Source organism: Somniosus microcephalus, chromosome 2 (genome assembly GCF_052327205.1).
Source record: "Somniosus microcephalus isolate GS21.2 chromosome 2, FLI_Smic_1.0, whole genome shotgun sequence".
In the NCBI taxonomy this organism is placed as follows: domain Eukaryota; kingdom Metazoa; phylum Chordata; class Chondrichthyes; order Squaliformes; family Somniosidae; genus Somniosus; species Somniosus microcephalus.
Window position 1 is genome coordinate 334,238,049 of NC_140988.1, and position 23,288 is coordinate 334,261,336.

Below are 23,288 nucleotides of genomic sequence, written 5' to 3' on the forward strand. Positions count from 1 at the left end.
CTGTGCAGATCACTTGATGGCCGGCTGCAGGTTTCACATCGCAAAGGATTGCCCCATGTTATTTACTGCCGCTTGTGGCGATGGCCTGATCTTCACAGTCACCATGAGCTTCGAGCCATTGAAACTTGTGAATACGCTTTCAATCTTAAGAAGGATGAAGTGTGTGTTAACCCATACCACTATCAGAGAGTGGAGACACCAGGTGGGTGCAAGCTAATGCAAGGCTATACAAATTAATTTTGAAAATTAAATTTAATCTTGCCCATTCACACATCTAAAGGTGACAAAGTAATAACCCCTGATCATGAGGTTCCACGTGGGCAATTTTAACTATTAATGGAATGTCAATCTTTTTAAATTAGTTTTGTTAAAATGTGAACACCCAGGGTAATACCTTTTACGTGGAACACTCCTTGAAATTTCTGGTGGAAAAATGCATACAATGACATGAAACTGAAAATGTGATGACTACTTCTGCATTTTCCATGTACTTCTGGGTTGGCAATGGAGAATTCACTGCAATGATGAAGGTGTTCTTGCATTGGATATCCCTGGGCCGTTAGTCTCTGCACTGTATAAAAAGTGCCCCATAACACGTAGCTGCCATTCCAATGTTTGCATTTTCAAAGCTTTTGCATTAGTGTTGGAAAAACATTTTTCCATGAGCTTTCCGTAAATGCAGAAGCCAATTTAAGTACTGCATTAAGTGCATTAAAGGAGTTCACTGTTGCAGACAGTCATGCAAATTGCCTCCAGTGTTTCGTAAATGGAACATTGGTATATGCTTGGGCTTTTGCAGCTTATCACCACCTGCCCACTGTGGTCAACAATGTTGTCAGATAATCCTCAGATGTCATACAAGCCACAGGAATCATTCAAAGAAGGCTAGTGATGTTCTGATACTATTGACACCCTCTAGACTAATGGCACCCATTAAGTTAAGACACCTTTCACCAGAGTAGTCTTGAATCTAGTCTTGAGACATTCACTCACTGTCAGGACTTATGATACTGATTCACTCTTCAGAGTCTTGTTACTGGAGTAAGAGTGTCTTAAAGAGAGCAAGAAGCCATTCAGAGAGGCAACCTCTTATTCAGACCCACTGAAAATGAAGTGCTTATTTTGTAAAGATATTTGAACAAAGAAAAATAAGCAGGTTGTGGTGTCTTTGGTGTTTTGATCTGCTGAAGAGTAAGAATCAGTATTGTCTGCTTTTGAAGGTCCTATGCAGTATCAACTCCATTTGATTATATGCTTTTACACGTACGTGTAAGATCAGACTCGGACAAGCCTTCCTTGGATACATTGAGCCATGTGTAGTTGGTAGGTATTTCTTAGGCCACTTCAATTTCTAAGAGGTTCACTGGAGCAGAGAAGCTCCCAGTTAGTCCTGAGTTGCAAGAATTTGTGGTGAAAGATTTTAAGTCTGTAAATTGGTCCCCCTGGGAGCTATAGAGAACTTCCTTTTAAATATGGTAATAAAAATGAGAGCTTGATATTCTCCTTCTGGGAGTTGGGGAGATTTCTCCATTCCCTAAAAGAAAAGAAAAGCCTTGGGTGACAACTCAAACAAAATCTGCCTTTCTGTTTCAGATGCATGTCAACTTTTCTGTTTTTGTATCATTGGTATAAATGTGAAGGATGAATATATTCTGTTTTACACTACATTATGCTGTAGCTGTGATGCTATGCACAATTGAAAAGAAAGTTTAAGCCCCAGAGCAGTCTATAATGTTTCAGTGTAATTAATGATTTGTACTATTGGTTTCAGTTTTGCCTCCTGTATTGGTGCCACGACACACAGAAATTCCAGCAGAGCTGCCCCCACTCGATGACTACACTCATTCCATTCCTGAAAACACAAATTTTCCAGCTGGAATAGAGCCACAGAGCAACTATATCCCAGGTATTAATTTTGCAGCAAACTTCTGTAACTGCAGTGTAATTAAATGGTTTATGTTTTTAGCAATCTTGTTTCAGCATAAAGTAGCCGGGGGGGGGGGGGGAATATCCCACATAAATGTATTGCATCAGGGAAGTCCAATTATTGATAACATGTCTAAATTCTGTTCTATTTTATGAAATTATATTGATGTTTGTCCATAGTGTGTCTAAGTCATGAGGGGAAACAATATGATTTTAGGAGGAACAGCTCTTGCCTCTCAACTCTACTAGAATTCTTTGAAAAGGTGACAAAGTTGATGAATGAGAGCGATCCAGTGGATATAATGGGCCGTATTTTCCAATCGGAGGCTTCCCGTGTGCGGAGGCCTCCAATCTGGAAAAAATCTACGCACTTACCTGAGGGCTTCCGAGGTGCGTATAGCTCCGATGCTGGACCTCTCCAACTCCAAGTGCGCAGGGCCCACGTATCCCAGAGGCGCATGCGGTTCGCAAGCGTCCCTGGGATCACGTGGGCCATGGGGAGCCAATCAAAGAAGGGAATTTCCCTTCATATACTTGACAGATAGACCTGTCAAATATATGAATGGAGATCAATGAAAAAACATAGTAAAACTTCAACAAAAAAAATTAAAAATCACCTTTTTAAAAATTAGTTGAAATTACAATAAATTAAATATTTTAAACAAATTTAATTTTTTGAAAAAAAAGATTTTTACAGGGCAAAAAATAAACTTGCCTTTTTAAAAAGTATTTTTAAATGATAAATGACTGGAATTTTTTTAAATTACTTTTTTCAACTCTTATCCTGGTAAAAGTAGGTCTTACGCCTGCTTTTACCAGGCATAAGAATTTTAAGGGTTTTCTGCGGGCGAAGGGTCTCCAGAAAGCAGAACTATCTACCTGCAGAGGCCCTTCTCCCGGGCAGGCGTCCAATCTGTCGAGCATTTTTGACAGATCAGAAATGCCGGTTTTCACTGCATGCACTGTGCATGCCTGAAACCGGCATTTCCGATGTCCCTACGGGTGGGTACACACCCGTAGGGATCGGAACATCCGGGCCAATATACTTGTTTTTCGAAAGGCATATGATAAGGCTTTGCATTTGTCTTTAAAAATATAAAAGTGAATGATATTACTGGTAAAATAGTTAGATGGGTAGCAAACTGATTTTAAGCATTAGAAAGCAGGTGGTGAGAAGTTTAACAGGGTTGTGTTTTTGTTCCTCCTTTGTTCGAGACTGTCCATAAATGTTATGGAGGTGGGTGCTAATAATGTTATAATGACAAACGATGCGGTTGTGTCTCTACTAGAGGGAAGATAGAAAATACTAAATGTGTTGAAATTATGTAGATAAGCCAAGGAATGGTAAGTGGGAAGAAGTGTAAGGTGATAAATATTGGTAGGAAATTAGGATTTTGTACAGAATGGATGGGCTTCTATTGATAAGTGGGAAAATAGAAAGATTTGGGTGCGAGACTGTTAAGGCAATTCTGGTCATACAATGTACTTCAAGGGCATTCAATTGCAAATCATAGCTGGTCACTAACTCTTGATGAAGCATATTTGGAGTACTATGCCCAGTTTTGGTCACCTTATCTTCAAAAAGATATGGATGCACTGGAAAGGATGCAGAAAACAACGACTTGCATGATTTTAGGACTTAAAGCCCTACATTATTAGATTAGACGAAATAAACTGAATTTGTTTTCACTGGTGAAAAAACAGAAGACAGTTCAAGTTTTCAAAATGATGAAAGGAATGAATTGTATAGATGAGAGGGTGCTTTAACTTCAATTGTGACTAAAACAAGAGGACAATTTGAAGATCATGTAAGGCTAGATTTGTAGGATTTTTTTTCCTGAGTGCTTGATGTGGAATAAATTTCCATTAAAGGTTGCATTGAATTAAAAGTTAGAAAGATAAATTTAGCAAAGGTGATTACTTTAGAAAACTGTTGTGGTTCGATTCATTCAGTGCATAAGAATATTTGGACGAAGTTTGTTTTAACTTTTTGTTGGTTTAACCTGTTTAAATCACCTGTTTGGATTGGGTTAGATGGAGGCTATGATTATGTAGTTGTGCACAGTATATTAGAGGGAATAGACCATGGCGTGTGTTCTAAATTCTTGTACCAGTTCAAAAATGAAGCCACAAGTCAAACAATTAACTATACAACTCTGCTTTATAATTTTGTGATCTCTGGATCTGTCAATGAGCCTCCATGTTAAGGAAAAATGGCATTTTAGGGATCCAAAGCTCCGAGCTTTGTTTCTGAAGGTAGTTGCACATGTTCTAGCCCAACTTTCTTTGTGGACTTCTCTTGTAGACCTAATTTTCAGTGCTATGTGTGGCATCTAAAATGTTCCTCTAAATCCCTAAGTACGCAAAGTAATTGCTGTTTTAATCAAGTTTGATATACAAAACAAGTTGAATGTACAGGAAACTTTGTGCTATCCGGCACTGACTGGACCGAGCTGTTGCCGTCCCATCAAAACTGCCGGACAAACCAGCGCTAATGTTGAAAAACAGAGATTTTGAGCTCCGTATCTGGCAACAAACCCTACAGCTTCTAAACAGTCGGCCGTACCTTGCAAGCGTCTCTGTAGCTTAGCAGCAGCTTCAGTGAGACCTTGCAGAGCCTGACTGGTGGGGAAAAAAAAGCAACGAAAAGAAAAAAAAACCTAACGAAACGGCTCCTGATTTTTGCCGGTGGCTCGAGCATTCCGGACAGTTAACCCCCGGATAAACCAAAGTTTCCTGTAGTTTGCACTATAGACATCAGAAGTACTGGTGAAAATACTATTGTGAATTGATCCTATTACTGGATACAGTTTAAAGTGGTATTTGATCACTTCAGCAATAACTGGGCTTTATGGCTAGGATGACATCTCTCTCTCGCTAATAGAAACACCACCACCTGGCTACATCAGTGAAGATGGGGAGACGAGTGATCAGCAGATGAACCAAAGTATGGATACAGGTGAGCATTTTTCTTGATATGCTGTATATTGGTGAATTTACAGTAAATCATGCAACTTTTGATCAGTTTACTTTTACTTACTAAGGAAGTATTGAGACTGTTGATCAGAGTTTTGCATGAAAATGAAATTACAGATTTTTTTTTTCCTGCTAATTTATTTTAAAATAAAAGGGAAATGAGAAGACAATGTTTGATAACTTCAATAACTCTCCTCATTGGGTGCTAGTAAGTGAGATTAGTTTCCTGTGACATTAAATGATGCAGATTTTTGCTAACTTCAGAATGAATGCAAAAAACTATACTACTAGAAAGTGAAGAAATTTCAACCTATGACTATAAAAAATGTAGTTTATTAGGAGTTTAGAGAGTTTTTTTGCTAACTTCAGAATGAATACAAAAACAAGTTTGTAATATAAGCTGAGGAAAATGTAGCTTGAAGCCCTTAATTTGATTTATAATGAATAGAGAAGGAACTCTTTAATTATATAAGTTGAGATTTGTGCAATTTTTTTGATAAAGAAGTCACTAAATTCTTTCATTTTAGGGTCTCCTGCAGAAATGTCACCAAGTACCTTATCACCGGTCAATCACAGCTTGGGTAAGAACAATTGGGCTTTTTTAAAAGAAACTTTGTATTAAAAAAGGTTAATGACTTTTTCTTATGGAGTGGTTTAAAAAGGTCCATACTTCAGTCATTATCTTGTTGTAACTAAAATGTTAGTACTTAGAGGAAACTCTCGTTTAAAGGCACTTAATTATCCGGAATTCTCTAATAACCGGCAAAATTCTGGAGTAGGTTTTGAGGCTTTCGTATACTGTATACTTGTGGCTGTGTAACCGGGGTTCTTGTACCTTTTGCCATGTAATCATAGCTCCTGCACCTCTGGTTGTGTAACCTGGTCCAGCACGGTGGCATAGTGGTTAGCACTGTTGCCTCACAGCGCCAGGGACCCGGGTTCGAATCCGGCCTCGGGTGACTGTCTGTGTGGAGTTTGCACATTCTCCCCGTGTTTGCGTGGGTTTTCTCCGGGTGCTCCGGTTTCCTCCCACAGTCCAAAGATGTGCAGGTTAGGTTGATTGGCTATGATAAATTGACCCTTAGTGTTAGGGGGATTAAAATATGTGGGCTTACGGGGATAGGGTGGGATATGTGTTGGTGTAGGGGTTACGGGGATCGGGTGGGATATGTGTCAGTGCAGGCTCGATGGGCCGAAATGGCCTCTATCTGCACTGTGGGGTTTCTGTGATTTCTGTGACTGTACCTGTGTCTGTGGAACGGGGCTCCAGTACCGGTGTCTGTGGGATCGGGGCTCCAGCACCTGTGTCTGTGGAACGGGGCTCCAGCACTTGTGTCTGTGGAACGGGGCTCCAGCACCTGTGTCTGTGGAACGGGGCTCCAGCACCTGTGTCTGTGGAACGGGGCTCCAGCACCCGTGTCTGGAACGGGGCTCCAGCACCCGTGCCTGTGGAACGGGGCTCCAGTACCGGTGTCTGTGGAACGGGGCTCCAGTACCGGTGTCTGTGGAACGGGGCTCCAGTACCTGTGTCTGTGGAACGGGGCTCCAGCACCCGTGTCTGTGGAACGGGGCTCCAGCACCTGTGTCTGTGGAACGGGGCTCCAGTACCTGTGTCTGTGGAACGGGGCTCCAGCACCTGTGTCTGTGGAACGGGGCTCCAGCACCCGTGTCTGTGGAACGGGGCTCCAGTACCTGTGTCTGTGGAACGGGGCTCCAGCACCTGTGTCTGTGGAACGGGGCTCCAGCACCTGTGTCTGTGGAACGGGGCTCCAGTACCTGTGTCTGTGGAACGGGGCTCCAGCACCTGTGTCTGTGGAACGGGGCTCCAGCACCTGTGTCTGTGGAACGGGGCTCCAGCACCTGTGTCTGTGGAACGGGGCTCCAGCACCTGTGTCTGGGGAACGGGGCTCCAGTACCCGTGTCTGTGGAACGGGGCTCCAGCACCCGTGTCTGTGGAACGGGGCTCCAGCACCCGTGTCTGTGGAACGGGGCTCCAGCACCCGTGTCTGTGGAACGGGGCTCCAGCACCCGTGTCTGGAACGGGGCTCCAGCACCCGTGCCTGTGGAACGGGGTTCCAGCACCCGTGTCTGTGGAACGGGGCTCCAGTACCTGTGTATGTGGAACGGGGCTCCAGTACCTGTGCCTGTGGAACGGGGCTCCAGTACCGGTGTCTGTGGAACGGGGCTCCTGTACCTGTGTCTGTGGAACGGGGCTCCAGCACCTGTGTCTGTGGAACGGGGCTCCAGTACCTGTGTCTGTGGAACGGGGCTCCAGTACCGGTGTCTGTGGAACGAGGCTCCAGTACCTGTGTCTGTGGAACGGGGCTCCAGTACCTGTGTCTGTGGAACGGGGCTCCAGTACCTGTGTCTGTGGAACGGGGCTCCAGTACCTGTGTCTGTGGAACGGGGCTCCAGTACCTGTGTCTGTGGAATGGGGCTCCTGCACCGGTGTCTGTGGAACGGGGCTCCAGCACCTGTGTCTGTGGAACGGGGCTCCAGCACCGGTGTCTGTGGATCGGGTCTCCAGCACCTGTGTCTGTGGAACGGGGCTCCAGTACCTGTGTCTGTGGATCGGGGCTCCAGCACCTGTGTCTGTGGAACGAGGCTCCAGCACCTGTGTCTGTGGAACGGGGCTCCAGTACCTGTGTCTGTGGAACGGGGCTCCAGCACCGGTGTCTGTGGAACGGGGCTCCAGCACCTGTGTCTGTGGAACGGGGCTCCAGTACCTGTGCCTGTGGAACGGGGCTCCAGTACCGGTGTCTGTGGGATCGGGGCTCCAGCACCTGTGTCTGTGGAACGGGGCTCCAGCACTTGTGTCTGTGGAACGGGGCTCCAGCACCTGTGTCTGTGGAACGGGGCTCCAGCACCCGTGTCTGGAACGGGGCTCCAGCACCCGTGTCTGGAACGGGGCTCCAGCACCCGTGCCTGTGGAACGGGGCTCCAGTACCGGTGTCTGTGGAACGGGGCTCCAGTACCTGTGTCTGTGGAACGGGGCTCCAGCACCCGTGTCTGTGGAACGGGGCTCCAGTACCTGTGTCTGTGGAACGGGGCTCCAGTACCTGTGTCTGTGGAACGGGGCTCCAGCACCTGTGTCTGTGGAACGGGGCTCCAGCACCCGTGTCTGTGGAACGGGGCTCCAGTACCTGTGTCTGTGGAACGGGGCTCCAGCACCTGTGTCTGTGGAACGGGGCTCCAGCACCTGTGTCTGTGGAACGGGGCTCCAGTACCTGTGTCTGTGGAACGGGGCTCCAGCACCTGTGTCTGTGGAACGGGGCTCCAGCACCTGTGTCTGTGGAACGGGGCTCCAGCACCTGTGTCTGTGGAACGGGGCTCCAGCACCTGTGTCTGGGGAACGGGGCTCCAGTACCTCTGTCTGTGGAACGGGGCTCCAGCACCCGTGTCTGTGGAACGGGGCTCCAGCACCCGTGTCTGTGGAACGGGGCTCCAGCACCCGTGTCTGTGGAACGGGGCTCCAGCACCCGTGTCTGTGGAACGGGGCTCCAGCACCCGTGTCTGGAACGGGGCTCCAGCACCCGTGCCTGTGGAACGGGGTTCCAGCACCCGTGTCTGTGGAACGGGGCTCCAGCACCTGTGTCTGTGGAACGAGGCTCCAGTACCTGTGTCTGTGGAACGGGGCTCCAGTACCTGTGTCTGTGGAACGGGGCTCCAGTACCTGTGTCTGTGGAACGGGGCTCCAGTACCTGTGTCTGTGGAACGGGGCTCCTGCACCGGTGTCTGTGGAACGGGGCTCCAGCACCTGTGTCTGTGGAACGGGGCTCCAGCACCGGTGTCTGTGGATCGGGTCTCCAGCACCTGTGTCTGTGGAACGGGGCTCCAGCACCTGTGTCTGTGGATCGGGGCTCCAGCACCTGTGTCTGTGGAACGAGGCTCCAGCACCTGTGTCTGTGGAACGGGGCTCCAGCACCTGTGTCTGTGGAACGGGGCTCCAGCACCGGTGTCTGTGGAACGGGGCTCCAGCACCTGTGTCTGTGGAACGGGGCTCCAGTACCTGTGTCTGTGGAACGGGGCTCCAGTACCTGTGTCTGTGGAACGGGGCTCCAGCACCTGTGTCTGTGGAACGGGGCTCCAGCACCTGTGTCTGTGGAACGGGGCTCCAGTACCTCTGTCTGTGGAACGGGGCTCCAGCACCCGTGTCTGTGGAACGGGGCTCCAGCACCCGTGTCTGTGGAACGGGGCTCCAGCACCCGTGTCTGTGGAACGGGGCTCCAGCACCCGTGTCTGGAACGGGGCTCCAGCACCCGTGCCTGTGGAACGGGGTTCCAGCACCCGTGTCTGTGGAACGGGGCTCCAGTACCTGTGTATGTGGAACGGGGCTCCAGCACCTGTGTCTGTGGAACGAGGCTCCAGTACCTGTGTCTGTGGAACGGGGCTCCAGTACCTGTGTCTGTGGAACGGGGCTCCAGTACCTGTGTCTGTGGAACGGGGCTCCAGTACCTGTGTCTGTGGAACGGGGCTCCTGCACCGGTGTCTGTGGAACGGGGCTCCAGCACCTGTGTCTGTGGAACGGGGCTCCAGCACCGGTGTCTGTGGATCGGGTCTCCAGCACCTGTGTCTGTGGAACGGGGCTCCAGCACCTGTGTCTGTGGATCGGGGCTCCAGCACCTGTGTCTGTGGAACGAGGCTCCAGCACCTGTGTCTGTGGAACGGGGCTCCAGCACCTGTGTCTGTGGAACGGGGCTCCAGCACCGGTGTCTGTGGAACGGGGCTCCAGCACCTGTGTCTGTGGAACGGGGCTCCAGTACCTGTGTCTGTGGAACGGGGCTCCAGTACCTGTGTCTGTGGAACGGGGCTCCAGCACCTGTGTCTGTGGAACGGGGCTCCAGCACCTGTGTCTGTGGAACGGGGCTCCAGTACCTGTGTCTGTGGAACGGGGCTCCTGCACTTCTGGCTGTGTTACGGGGCTCTCGTACCATGGGCCATTGTCACTCCATGTTCCTTCTTCGTTATCCGGAATTTTTAATCAACCGGCACCATCCCGGTCCCATCGGTGCCGGATACCAAAGAGTTTCCTGTAGCTTGTATTTATTTGAATCACTGGAATTGCATGAAATCTCTATCATGAAAGTGAGTGAACAGTGAAAAGGAAAGATTGATGAGATTTGTTCAATCTTAAATGCCACAAAGTGTTCTTTGACATGAAAGAGTGAAATAATCAAATCTACTTTCAATAAATTTAAGAAAGGAGAAGTATTCTAAAGGTCCAATTTGCAACAGAAATTATGGTTTAAAAACAAATTCAGTATACTGCATCTAAGCTGTATAACATTTTTGAACTCCTAGAAAACTCTTGTGGGGAGGATGTTCTCGATGATGGGTGAAACTAGAACTAGGGGGCATAGTCTTAGAATAAGGGGCTGCTCTTTCAAAACTGAGATGAGGAGGAACCACTTCACTCAGAGGGTGGTAGGTCCATGGAATATGCTGCCCCAAAAAGCTGTAGAAGCTACATCATTACATAAATTTAAAACAGAAATAGACAGTTTCCTAGAAGTAAAGGGAATGAAGGGTTACGGGGACATAGATTTAAGGTGATTGGCAAAAGAACCAATGGCAACATGAGGAAAAGCTTTTTTACTCAGCGAGTGTTTCTGACCTGGAATACACTGCCTGAAAGGGTGGTGGAGGCAGACTCGATCACGGCTTTCAAAAGGGAATTGGATAAGTACCTGAAAGAAAAAAATTGCAGGGCTACGGGGGAAAGGGCGGACGGGGAGTTGGGACTAGCTGAGGTGCTCTTGCCGAATGGCCGCCATCCAGCAGCGGTGGCGGCGGTGCGGACCTGGGAGGAGCGGCGAGGCGGCGGCGATATAAAGAGAGCCCGAGGCGCAGGTAGGCCCCACAGCAGCAGTAGCGGTGGCGGCCGCAGTGCGGACCTGGGAGGAGCGGCGATACCAACTCGGCACCGGCAGAATTTTCAAAGAGTGACGTCAGACGTCAAAAGTGATGTCGGCACAAGGGGAGGGAGCTGATTGAGGCCAGTGTCGGGAGCGGAGAGAGCGGCGGTACAAGGCTTACCAATCTCAGACCAGTGGCGGCGTTCCGGAGCCACGTCACGATTCAAAAAGTGACGCGGGCAAGAGGAAGCAGTTGATTGGGTGAGTACGGCCAGGTGAGTATTTATACTCGATAGTTTGACGGTTAAGGTTAATAGTTTATAAAGTTTAGACGATCTTAATATTTGTGGTTATAGTTTCTAAGGTTCCTGTTGTGTATCGGGGAGTGCTAGTAACCAAGGGTCCTTGAGTATATCATTCAATTGTAGTGTAATTAGTGGTATTGATTTGATTTAAATTAATTAAAGGGTAAGTCATGGCAGGAGAGCTCGGCCCCGTGGCATGCTCCTCCTGCGCTATGTGGGAAATCAGGGACACTTCTTGTGCCCCTGACGACCATGTGTGCGGGAAGTGTATCCAGCTGCAGATACTGACAGACCGCATTGCGGCGCTGGAGCTGCGAATGGATACATACTGGAGCATTCGCGATGCTGAGGACATCGTGGAGAGCACATTTAGGGAGTTGGTCACACTGCAGGTAAAGGCTGCACAGGCAGGAATGGAATGGGTGACCACCAGGCAGAGTACAGGAAACTTTGGTTTATCCGGAGGTTGTATGTCTGGAAACCTCGATCTAACGGCAGAAATCAGCAGCCGTTTTGTTAGGGTTTTTTTTCTTTTTTTTTACTTCTAGCATTTTTTTTTAAACAGTCAGTCTCTGGAAAGCCTCTCTGAAGCTGTTGCTAAGCTACAGAGATGCTTCCAAGGTACGGGCTGACTGTTTACAAGCTGTTGTTAAGCAACACTGTTTGTTGTCGGATACGGAGATGAAAACCTCCGTATCCTTCAATTAGGGCTGGTCTGTCCGGAAGTTTTCATAGATCGGCATCACGCCGGTCCCGTCGCTGCCGGATATCGCAAAGTTTCCTGTAGTAGGTGCAGGCAGGTAGTGCAGGGGTCCCCTGTGGCCATCCCCCTCTCAAGCAAATATACCAATTTGGATATTGTTGAGGGAAATGGCTTATCGAGGGAAGGCAGCGGCAGCCAACTTCCTGGCACCATGGGTGGTTCTGCTGCACAGGACGGGAGGAAAAAGAGCAGGAGAGCTATAGTGATAGGGGATTCTATTGTAAGGGGAATAGATAGGCATTTCTGCGGCCGCAAACGAGACTCCAGGATGGTATGTTGCCTCCCTGGGTCAAGGATGTCTTTGAGCGGCTGCAGGGCATTCTGGAGGGGGAGGGTGAACAGCCAGTTGTCGTGGTGCATATAGGTAACAATGATATAGGTAAAAACCGGGATGCCGTCCTAAAAGCTGAATATAAGGAGTTAGGAGGTAAATTTAAAAAATAGGACCTCAAAGGTAGTAATCTCAGGATTGCTACCAGTGCCATGTGTGCTAGTCAGAGTAGAAATACAAGGATATTTCAGATGAATACGTGGCTAGAGGAATGGTGCAAGGGGGAGGGATTCAAATTCCTGGGACATTGGAACCGGTTCTGGGGGAGGTGGGACCAGTACAAACTGGACGGTTTGCACCTGACTGGGACCGATGTCCTAGGGGAGTGTTTGCAAGTGCTGTTGGGGAGGGTTTAAACTAATATGGCAGGGGGTTGGGAGCCTGTGCAGGGAGACAGAGGAAAGGGAAGCAAGGATAGAAGCAAAAGACAGGAAGGAGAAAAGCAAAAGTGGCAGTCAGAGAAATCAAGGGTTTAAATCAAACATGGCCACAGTAAATAATTCTGAAAGGTCTAAGAGTGTTAAAAAAAAAAAAAAACAAGCCTGAAGGCTTTGCGTCTTAATGCGAGGAGCATTCGTAATAAGGCGGATGAATTAGCTGCGCAAATAGATGTAAACGGATATGATATAATTGGGATTACGGAGACATGGCTCCAGGGTGACCAAGGCTGGGAATTCAACATCCAGGGGGTATTCAATATTCAGGAAAGATGGGCAAAAAGGAAAGAGGTGGGGTAGCATTGCTGGTTAAAGAGGAGATTAACACAATAGTAAGGAAGGATATTAGCTCTGATGATGTGGAATCTGTATGGGTAGAGCTGAGAAATACCATGGGGCAGAAAACGTTAGTGGGAGTAGTATACAGCCCCAAAACAGTAATGCTGAGGTTGGGGATGGCACTAAACGAGAAATTAGAGACTCATGCAATAAGGGCACAGCAGTTATCATGGGTGACTTTAATCTACATATGGATTGGGCTAACCAAATTAGTAACAACACTGGAGGAGGAATTCCTGGAGTGTATATGGGATGGTTTCCTGGACCAATATGTTGAGGAACCAACTGGAGATCAGGCCATCTTAGACTGGGTATTATGTAATGAGAGGATTAATTAGCAATCTTGTTGTGCGAGGCCCCTTGGGGCGGAGCGATCACAATATGATAGAATTCTTCATTAAGATGCAGAGTGAAGTAGTTGACTCAGACTAGGGTCCTTAATTTAAATAAAGGAAACTACGATGGTATGAGGCGCGAGTTGGGTAGGATGGATTGGGGAATGTTACTTAAAGGGTTGACGGTGGTTAGACAATGGCAAACATTTAAAGATCGCTTGGATGAACTGCAGAATTTGTTCATCCCTGTTTGACATAAAAATAAAACAAAAAAAGGTGACTCAACTGTGGCTAACAAGGGAAATTAGGGATAGCATAAGATCCAAGGAGAGGACATATAAATTGGCCAGAAAAAGCAGCAAACCTGAGGATTGGGAGCAGTTTAGGATTCAGCAAAGGAGGACAAAGGGATTAATTAAGAGGGGGAAAATAGAGTATGAGAGTAAGCTTTCAGGGAGCATAAAAACTGACTAATAGCTTCTATACATATGTGAAGAGAAAAAGATTGAAGTCAAGCGTAGGTCCCTTGCAGTCAGAAGCAGGGGAATTTATAATGGGGAGTAAAGACATGGCTGACCAATTAAATATATACTTTGGTCCTGTCTTAGCAAAGGAGGACACAAATAAACTCAGATGTCTGGGAACATAGGTTCTAAATGAGAGGGAGGAACTGAATGAAATCAGTATTTGTAGGGAAATGGTGTTAGGGAAATTGACGGGATTGAAGGCCGATAAATCCCCAGGGCCTGATAATCTACATCCTAGGGCACTTAAGGAAGTGGCCCTAGAAATAATAGATGCATTGCTGGTCATCTTCCAAAATTTTATAGACTCTGGAACAGTTCCCATGGATTGGAGGGTAGTGTTAGATCCGTGTATATTGATGATGTGTGTCCTTCAATAATTAGACAAGAGACTGCAGGGAACAACCAACAGGTGTTTACTGGATGAGGATTGAAATAAAGAATAGATTTGCCTTCCAAAGCTAGGCTTTATTAACTTTAAAATCTGCAGCACATCTTCCCACATCCAGTCCCAACCAAAGCTGGAAAAGAACTGAATTTAAGGTGGCCACAACAAATCATGTGATCATCAACTACCAATGAGATTACAACATATATCCCAAGGCAGTTAACAAGCAACCAATCACAATACTTTTACTAAACAAGGAATAATCACCACAAGGGTTACTCTAAAACTAACTCTACAGATCCCTACTCAGGGTTTATATACAGGTGTGGTCGCTGCCGGTACTACAGTATACAGGAGCTGTAAAAAGTAGTTCTCCCCTTAAAGGTACATACACTACAATTCCTCCCCTTTTAGATTAACAGTACCATAACATTCATTTAACAATTAAATATCAACTAATTACAATTAACACTTTTAACATGCAACATTAACTGAAAATAGTCTATTTATAAATTCAGTCTTTGGGGCGGCTTCCTGATCCTTTCTGGATAGCGCCTTTCCTGAGTGTCTTGCTCTTGGTGCGGAAGCGATTCTGGCCCCCTGTCGTCGGTTGGTTCATCAGCTTCCGATGCTACTGTTTCTGGGGTAGATGCTACCTGTATGTCGGGTTCATCACCAGGTACGCGCGACATGGGGTTGACTCATTCCTGTGACTCTAGGACCTGGTCAACATGGCGTCTCACAATGTTCTACCCAACATCCACTGTGTAGATTAGTGGCCCCTGCCATGTGCATATCGTTCCTGGTTGCCATTTCTCTGTTCGGTAGTCGCGGGCCAAGACTGGTTGCCCTACATTGAAGCTCCTTGTCGGTTTCTCATTGATGTGCTGGAATTGCTTATTCTCAACATCTCTTCGTACATTTGGTCTGAGCAAATCCAGACGAGATCTCAACCTTCGGTTAAAGAACATCATGGCCGGGGTCTGGTTGGTGACTGCATGTGTCGCATTTCTGTAGGCTAACAGGAAATTGTCCACCTTATGCTGCAGTGGAATGTCGTCATCGCACATGGCCCTTGCTGCTTTTTTAAAGGTTTGTACGAACCTCTCAGCCAATCCATTTGTGGCTGGATGATACGGGGCGGATGTGTAATGCTTTACCCCATTCCTCTTCATAAATCTTCGAAACTCTTCGGACACAAACTGTGGTCCGTTATCAGAGCAAATCTGCTCTGGCAAGCCATTCCTGGCAAATATGGTCCGTAGGACTGCAATAGTTTTCTCCGTGGTGGTGGAGGACATTTTGATCACCTCAGGCCATTTCGAGTGCGCATCCACGGCTATTATGAGTCCATGAATGGACCAGCAAAATCAATATGCACCCGTTGCCATGGAGATGAGGGCCACTCCCATGGGTGTAGAGGGGCATGTGGTGGTGCATTTTGGACCTTCTGGCATCCTGAGTAGCTCTTTGTCAGGTCCTCGATTTGCTGATCGATCCCCGGCCACCACACACAAGCCCTAGCAAGGCTTTTCATTTTCACCCCTCCCAGATGGCCTTCGTGAAGCTCATTGAGCACTCTCTCCCTTAACTTGGGTGGAATTACCACTCGGGATCCACACATCAAGGTCCCCTGGCATACTGACAGCTGTTCTCTTCTGGATGAGAATGCTGGCAACAGTGAGTCGCCATGTGTTGGCCATCCCTTCACCGTCAAGTCATATACCCGAGACAGTGTCGGGCCATTTCGGGTCTCCTTCTCTATATCAGCGTTAGTTACTGGCAAGCGTTCAATTATAGTCGAATAAAATATTTCGACAGGGCCCACTGCTGGTGCTTCCTCCGCAGTAGGCAGTGGCAGGCGTGATAGCCCATCAGCGTTTCCATGCTGTTTCGTGCCATTATACTCGATTTCATATTGGTTCGCCCCTAGAAAAAGGGACCATCTTTGTAGCCATTGCGCAGTCATCACCGGAACGCCCTTCTTTGGATTAAAGATGGAGACAAGTGGTTGGTGGTCAGTCAGCAAGGTGAACTTCTGCCCGTGCAGATAGTGGTTGAACTTTTTCACTCCCCACACTAGGCTGAGGGCCTCCCTGTCAATCTGGGCGTAGTTACGCTCGGCTGAGGTTAGTGACCGAGACGCAAAGGCTACTGGCCTCTCCGAGCCGTCCGGGAATTTGTGCGACAGCACCGCTCCAATGCCATAGGGTGATGCATCACACGCCAACAGAATTGGTAGTGCTGGGTTGAAATGAGCCAACACCTCTTTTGATGTGATCAATGCTTTGCACTTCTGGAAAGCTCGTTTACATTCGTCATTCCACTTCCATGGTACCCCCGTTTGCAGTAGGGTGTTCAGTGGGTGTAGTACTGTAGACAAATTCGGCAAGAACTTATGGTAGTAGTTCACCAGCCCGAGGAACGACCTCAGTTGTGACACATTTTCCGGTGCTGGAGCCTTGACTACTGCCTCAATCTTTTCAGGGGACTTATGTAACCCCTCTTCATCAATAACGTGGCCACAATACGAGATCTGCTTCTGGAAAAACTCGCATTTGTGGCGATTAGCTCGGAGCCCATATTCCTTCAATCTAGTGAGCACCTGCTCCAGGTTGGCGAGGTGATCACTGTCATTTTCGCCCGTGACCAGGATGTCGTCCAAATAACACTGGGTCCCTGGAATCCCTTGCAGGACTTGATCCATTGCCCTTTGCCAAATAGCCGGAGCTGATGCTACCCCGAACACCAGCTGGTTGTATTGGTAGAGACCTTTGAGTGTTGATCGTGAGGTACTGTTTCGAGGCTTCTTCTAACTCCATTTGCAGGTACGCCTGGGCCAGATCAATCTTAGTGAAGCGTTTCCCTCCAGATAGCAAGGCGAAAATATCTTCAATCCGCGGAAGCGGATACTGTACAGTGTGAAGGACTGGGTTCACTGTCACCTTAAAGTCCCCACAGATGCGAACCTTCTTTGGTTCCCCAGGCGTATTACTCAATGACCTCTTCATTACAGGAACGATGGGTGTAGCCCACTCGCTCCAGTCCACTTTGGACAGTACTCCTGAACGTTGCATTTTCCTCTATTTTGATCGTTGCTGTTATGCCTTTTAGTGTTCCAAGTCCCTGCTGGAACACTTGTGCGTCAGTTAGCATTTTTGACAGTCGTCCAGGTGTGACGTCATCCTTTTTGGCATCTACAGTCAGTGCTTGTATGGAATGCCAATCTAGCTGTATCTTCCGGATCCATTCACGTCCTAGTAGTGGTGGTCCTCCATCTGGCAATACATCTAGGTCCATTTTTGGTGTTTCCTTGCCGTTATATATAACGTTCACCCTTATTTTTCCTTTGGGGTAGACTTTTTGCCCCGTGTCCGTCTTCAAGACAATCTCTGTATCTCTCAAGGGTATATGTGGGAATAGCCGCTTGTAGTCCCTTCGGTTTATGACTGTTAGGGCTGATCCTGTGTCCAATTCCATTTTCACTTGGACTCCGGCTATCTTGAGCGTGACCCAGATAGCTTGGTGATCCTCCGTTTTGATCACATTATGTAGTTTCAGACAACGCAGCTCCTTGCTTCCAGAGTCTGTATCACTTTTCTGTTCGTCTGCACTACTCTCCGTCACCTTATGTACCACCTTGTACTTCTCCTGTGGGGATTTCTTGCTGCTGGTTTTCTTTTCCGACCTGCAGACTCTTGCTACGTGTCCTACTTTTCCACACTGCCTGTACACTTGGTCCTTGAACCAGCAATCCTTATGGTCGTGTGTTGTTCTGCCGCAGCGATAGCACTTCACTGTTCCGTATGACATTTCATTTGTGCCATATTCTTGCGGTCTCCGTTGTATTTCTGCCGCGCCCCGTGCTGCTGCTTCGTGTGATACTGCCATGCTGAAAGCCCTGTCCAGCGTAAGATCCTTTTCTGATAGAAGCCGTTTCTGGGTTCCTTCACTTTGAAGCCCACACACAAACTTGTCCCTTAACGTATCTGCTAGTCCCGTTCCAAACTGGCAGTGTTTCGATAGCTTGCGCAGTTCCGTTAAAAACTCAGCATTACTTTCATCTTTATGCTGGTTCCTTTTGTGAAACTTAAATCTTTCCGCTATCAGCAGCGGTGTGGGGTCTAAGTGGTCCTGTAGGATTGACACTGTTTTCAAAATCCTTTTCCACTGGCTTCTCTGGGGTTACTAGGTTTCGCAGTAAGCCATACGTTTTTGCACCCATTGAATTCAACAATACCAGCACTTTCCTGTCATCTGGCACTTCATTCACCTTGCAGTACACTTCTATGCGTTTGACGTATGTCGTCCAATCTTCGACTTCATTGTCGAACGCTGTGATGCTGCCACTCTTCGGCATCCCTGGGTGTGGTTAGACTGGCTCAAAATGGCGTCTCCCGTGCTCTCCTTTCTTCGCTGCGGCTCAAAATGGCGTCTCCCGCGCTTTCCTTTCTTCCCCGCTGACGCTGCTCGGCCCTTGAACACCGGCTGCGCTCTGCGCGTTTTCCTGCGCGCCCCTCTCGTTGACGCTGCTCGGCCCTTGAACACCGGCTACGCTCTGCGCTCTCTCGTTGAAGCCGCTTGGTCCTGAACACCGGCTGCGCCCTGTGTGCTCTACCCTCTCTCTTCTCCCGTCGATGCTGCTCGGCTTTTTTCTGTGCCGTCGGTCGGCTCTAGCCGCCGCTGTCCGGGAAGGGTCTGCGCCGTACCTGTTGCCAGCCCGTTTCGCTGGACCACCGTGACTGGAGAACCAAGCCCAGCTCTCAACAGCCTCCCCTGCGATGCTCAAGTCTCCGCTGGATGGTCGACGCCTGTGCTTCTGGACTCGGCCTTCTTCTTTCACTGTTCTCCAGGAGCGAATCCCTGGGAGGTGATGCAGAGTTGCAGGTAGGTTTGAATCTTCTCGTCGCCAATGCTAGATCCGTGTATCTTGATGTGTGTCCTTCAATAATTAGACAAGAGACTGCAGGGAACAATCAACAGGTGTTTACTGGATGAGGGTTCACAGAATCACAGAATCCCCACAGTGCAGATAGAGGCCATTTCGGCCCATCGAGCCTGCACCGACACATATCCCACCCTATCCCCACACATATCCCACCCTATCCCTGTAACCCCACGTATTTAATCCCCTAACACTAAGGGTCAATTTATCATAGCCAAATCAACCTAACCTGCACATCTTTGGACTGTGGGAGGAAACCGGAGCACCCGGAGGAAACCCACGCAGACACAGGGAGAATGTGCAAACTCCACACAGACAGTCGCCCGAGACAAATTTGAACCCGGGTCCCTGGCGCTGTGAGGCAACAGTGCTAACCACTATGCCACCGGTTACTCTAAAACTAACTGTACAGATCCCTACTCAGGGTTTATATACAGGTGTGGTCACTGCCGGTACTACAGTATACAGGAGCTGTAAAAAGTAGTTCTCCCCTTAAAGGTACATACACTACAATTAGCTAATGTTACCCCCACTATTCAAAAAAGGTGGTACAGAGGAAACGGGGCATTATAGACCGGTAAGCCTGACATCGGTAGTGGGAAAAAGCTAGAGTCCATTATAAAAGATGTAATGGCTGAGCACTTGGAAAACACTGACAGGATTGGACAAAGTCAACATGGATTTACAAAAGGTAAATCGTGCTTGACTAATCTACTGGAATTTTTTGAGGATGTAACTGGTAGAATAGATAAGGGAGAACCAATGGTTGTGGTGTATTTGGACTTTCAGAAGGCTTTCGATAAGGTCCCGCATAAGAGATTAGCGTGTAAAGTTAAAGCACACGGGATTGGGGGTAAGCTACTGTCTTGGATAGAGAACTGGTTGGCAGACAGGAAGCAAAGAGTTGGAATAAAGGGTCTTTTTCCGAGTGGCAGGCAGTGACTAGTTGGGTACCGCAGGGATCGGTGCTAGAACCTCAGCTATTCACAATATATATTGATGATCTAGACGAGGGAACTAGATGTAATATCTCCAAGTTTTCAGACGACACAAAGCTGGGTGGGCGTGTGTGCTGTGAGGAGGATGCTGAGAAACTCCAGTATGATTTAGACAGGTTGGGTGATTGGGCAGATGCAGTATAATGTGGATAAATGCAAGGTTATCCACTTCGGTAGCAAAAACAGGAAGGCAGATTATTATCTGAACGGCAATAGATTGGGAGAAGGGGAAGTGCGACGAGACCTGGGTGTCCTTGTGCACCAGTCGCTGAAGGTAAGCATGCAGGTGCAGCAGGCGGTTAACGAGGCAAATGGTATGTTGGCCTTCATAGCGAGAGGATTCGCGTACAGGAGCAAGGATGTCTTGTTGCAGTTGTACAGGGCCTTGGTGAGACCACACCTTGAGTATTGTGCGCAGTTTTTGGTTGCCTTATCTGAGGAAGGATGGTCTTGCCATGGCACCGAAGATTCACCAGACTGATAACCTTGGATGGCAGGAATGACGTATGAGGAGAGATTGAACTGATTAGGCTTATATTCGCTAGAGTTTAGAAGAATGAGAGGGGATCTCATTGAAACTTATAAAATTCTAACAGGACTAGACAGACTAGATGCAGGAAGGTTGTTCCCGATGGTGGGAGAGTCCAGAACCAGGGGTCACAGTCTAAGGATAAGGGGTATGCCATTTAGGACAGAGATGAGGAGGAATTTCTTCACCCAGAGTGGTGAACCTGTGGAATTCTCTACCCGAAAAGGCAGTTGAGCCAATTCATTAAATATATTCAAGAAGGAGTTAGATATATTTCTCAAGGCTAAAGGGATCCAGGGATATGGGGAGAAAGCAGGGACACGGTACTGAATTTGGATGATCGGCCATGATCTCATTAAATTGCGGAGCAGGCTCGAGGGGCCGAATGGCCTACTCCTGCTCCTATCTTCTATGTTTCTGTGCTGAATGGCTGCCTTCCGTGCTGCAACCATTCTATGATGCTGGAAATAGCTGCTGAGCTTTTCCAGCATTTTCTGTTTTTATTTCAGATATATTTTAGGTTTTTTTTTGCCGTTGAGTGCTTTTCCAGCCCTGTACCATATTGTGTTCAAAAAAAATTCAGTCCCTTTTTGGGCCACAGTCTGTACCTTGTTGGAGGCCCCTGTTTATGAACGATGGTGCTGCTGTGGCCATTGGCCCTGGTAACTAGCTACACCCGAAGTACTTATTTTAAAAATAAATTCTGCCCCAGGTGCTTTTTAAAAAAAAAAAAAAAAAAAAAAAAATGTTTTTACTAAATATTTCTGTAGACATATTGTCTCCTGCTGGCTGCCTTAGTCGTGCCAGAGTTCCCGTGTGACTGCTGTTATACTTTGAAGACCAGTCTAACAAATGCGTTTATATGTTTATATTTTAGTTCGGAACTCTCAATAAAGACACTTCACAACACAGTTCTTTTTATTAGGCCTCATTGATATGTTAAAGATTCATCAGTAAAACAGACAGTGTTGACCTGTAAACAAGCTATCTTCAATAGTCCAAAAAGGACACCCCATACTTTACCGATCCGGGAGATGAGGAAAGTCTGCTAATCTGGACCAATTCAATCTTGCATGCATGTTCCTGGGGATGTACTCGCCTGGGCTGCTCAAAACTTCACCTTTTGAACTCTCGAGGTCCCAGGTACACATGACCGCTGGCACATCTACCCATTACACGATTATATTAAGAGTTAAAAACAATTCCATATAAGAAACAACTAATGAGTAAATATATACCGTGTCTACAATTCAGTTAATCAGCAGAATTCCTTACTAGCGAGCAAATATATAACTACAATACAATTCAGTTAACGAGATCAGTACAATTTCTTATTCCTGTTATCTTATCTCAGCACTTGCAGTCCAACAAAGTGAATTTACTGACCACAAGAAGTTAATTACTATTCAGCCAAGCGAATCTACTGACCACAAACCTGTTTTTAATTCTGCATTGCTTCAGTACATTGATTCTATATTCCAGCGTTAATTGTACATTTTAGTACATGAATTCTATATTCTGGGTTTTGTTGAGGGGGTGTAAGAGAGGAGAGCATGGGAACTGACCAATATAGATGCTTAAAAAAAAAAAATGTATCTACACAAGATCCAGAAGCGCAACTTTCTTAATAAAGTAAATAGTAAGAGGCGGGCTGGGGCCTTTTAGAGACAAAGAAGGTGATATATGCTTAGAGGCGCGCAATACTCAATGAGTACTTTGTATCTGTGTTTACTAAGAAGGTGGATGCTGACAAAATATCGGTAGAAGCAATGGAAGGGGTGAAAATTGATAGGCAGGATGTACTAGAAAGGTTGGGTATGCTTGAAGAGGACAAGTCGCCTGATCTAGATGGCTTGCATCCCAGGTTGCTAAGGGAATTGGGGGAGGAGATAGCGGAAAGGCTTGCCATAATTTTCCAATCTTCCCTAGATACGGGGAGTTGCCCGAGGATTGGAAAGTGGAAAATGTGACACCATTGTTCAAGGGTGTAAGCACAATCCCAGTAACTACAGTTTAACATCGGTGGTGGGTAAAGTTTTTGAAACAATCTCGAAGGAACACAATCCCAGCTTCTCCAGTCTATCTACCTAACTGAAGTCCCTCGTCCCTCTAACCATTCCTGTAAATCTTTTCTGCACCCTCTCTAAGGCCTTCACATCCTTCCAAAAGTGCGGTGCCCAGAATTGGACACAGTGCTGCAGTTGAGGCTGAACTAGTGTTTTATAAAGGTTCATCATAACTTCCTTGCTTTTGTATTCTATGCCAATATTTATGAAGCCCAGGATCCCGTATGCTTTTTTAAACCGCTTTCTCAACCTGCCCTGCCACCTTCAACAATCAAACGCCACTTACTCACCAATAACCTCACTTGACATCAAGGCAGCATTTGACCGAGCGTGGCATCAAGGAGCCCTAAAAATTTGAAGCCAATGGGAATCGGAGGGAAAACTCCACTGGATGAAGTCATACCTAGCACAAAGGAAGATGGTTGTCGTTGTTGGAGGCCAATCATCAGAGCCCCAGGACGTCGCTGCAGGAGTTCCTCAGGGGCAGTGTCCTCGGCCAACCATCTTCAGCTGCTTCATCAATGACCTTTCTTCCATCATAACGTCAGATGTGGGGGTGTTCACTGATGAT

General features: G+C 47.2%; 1 protein-coding gene across 2 annotated transcripts in view; it reads left to right on the forward strand.

The window, feature by feature from the left end:
- Nucleotides 1-23,288, forward strand: part of smad2 (SMAD family member 2) — a 133,081-nt gene that overhangs the window by 72,074 nt on the left and 37,719 nt on the right. For both annotated transcript variants that reach the window (XM_085975165.1, XM_085975174.1), the window contains 4 exons: nucleotides 9-202; nucleotides 1,772-1,906; nucleotides 4,811-4,885; nucleotides 5,430-5,483. In XM_085975165.1, coding sequence (XP_085831291.1) covers nucleotides 9-202; nucleotides 1,772-1,906; nucleotides 4,811-4,885; nucleotides 5,430-5,483 — 458 coding nt within the window. The remainder of the gene's footprint in view (nucleotides 1-8; nucleotides 203-1,771; nucleotides 1,907-4,810; nucleotides 4,886-5,429; nucleotides 5,484-23,288) is intronic.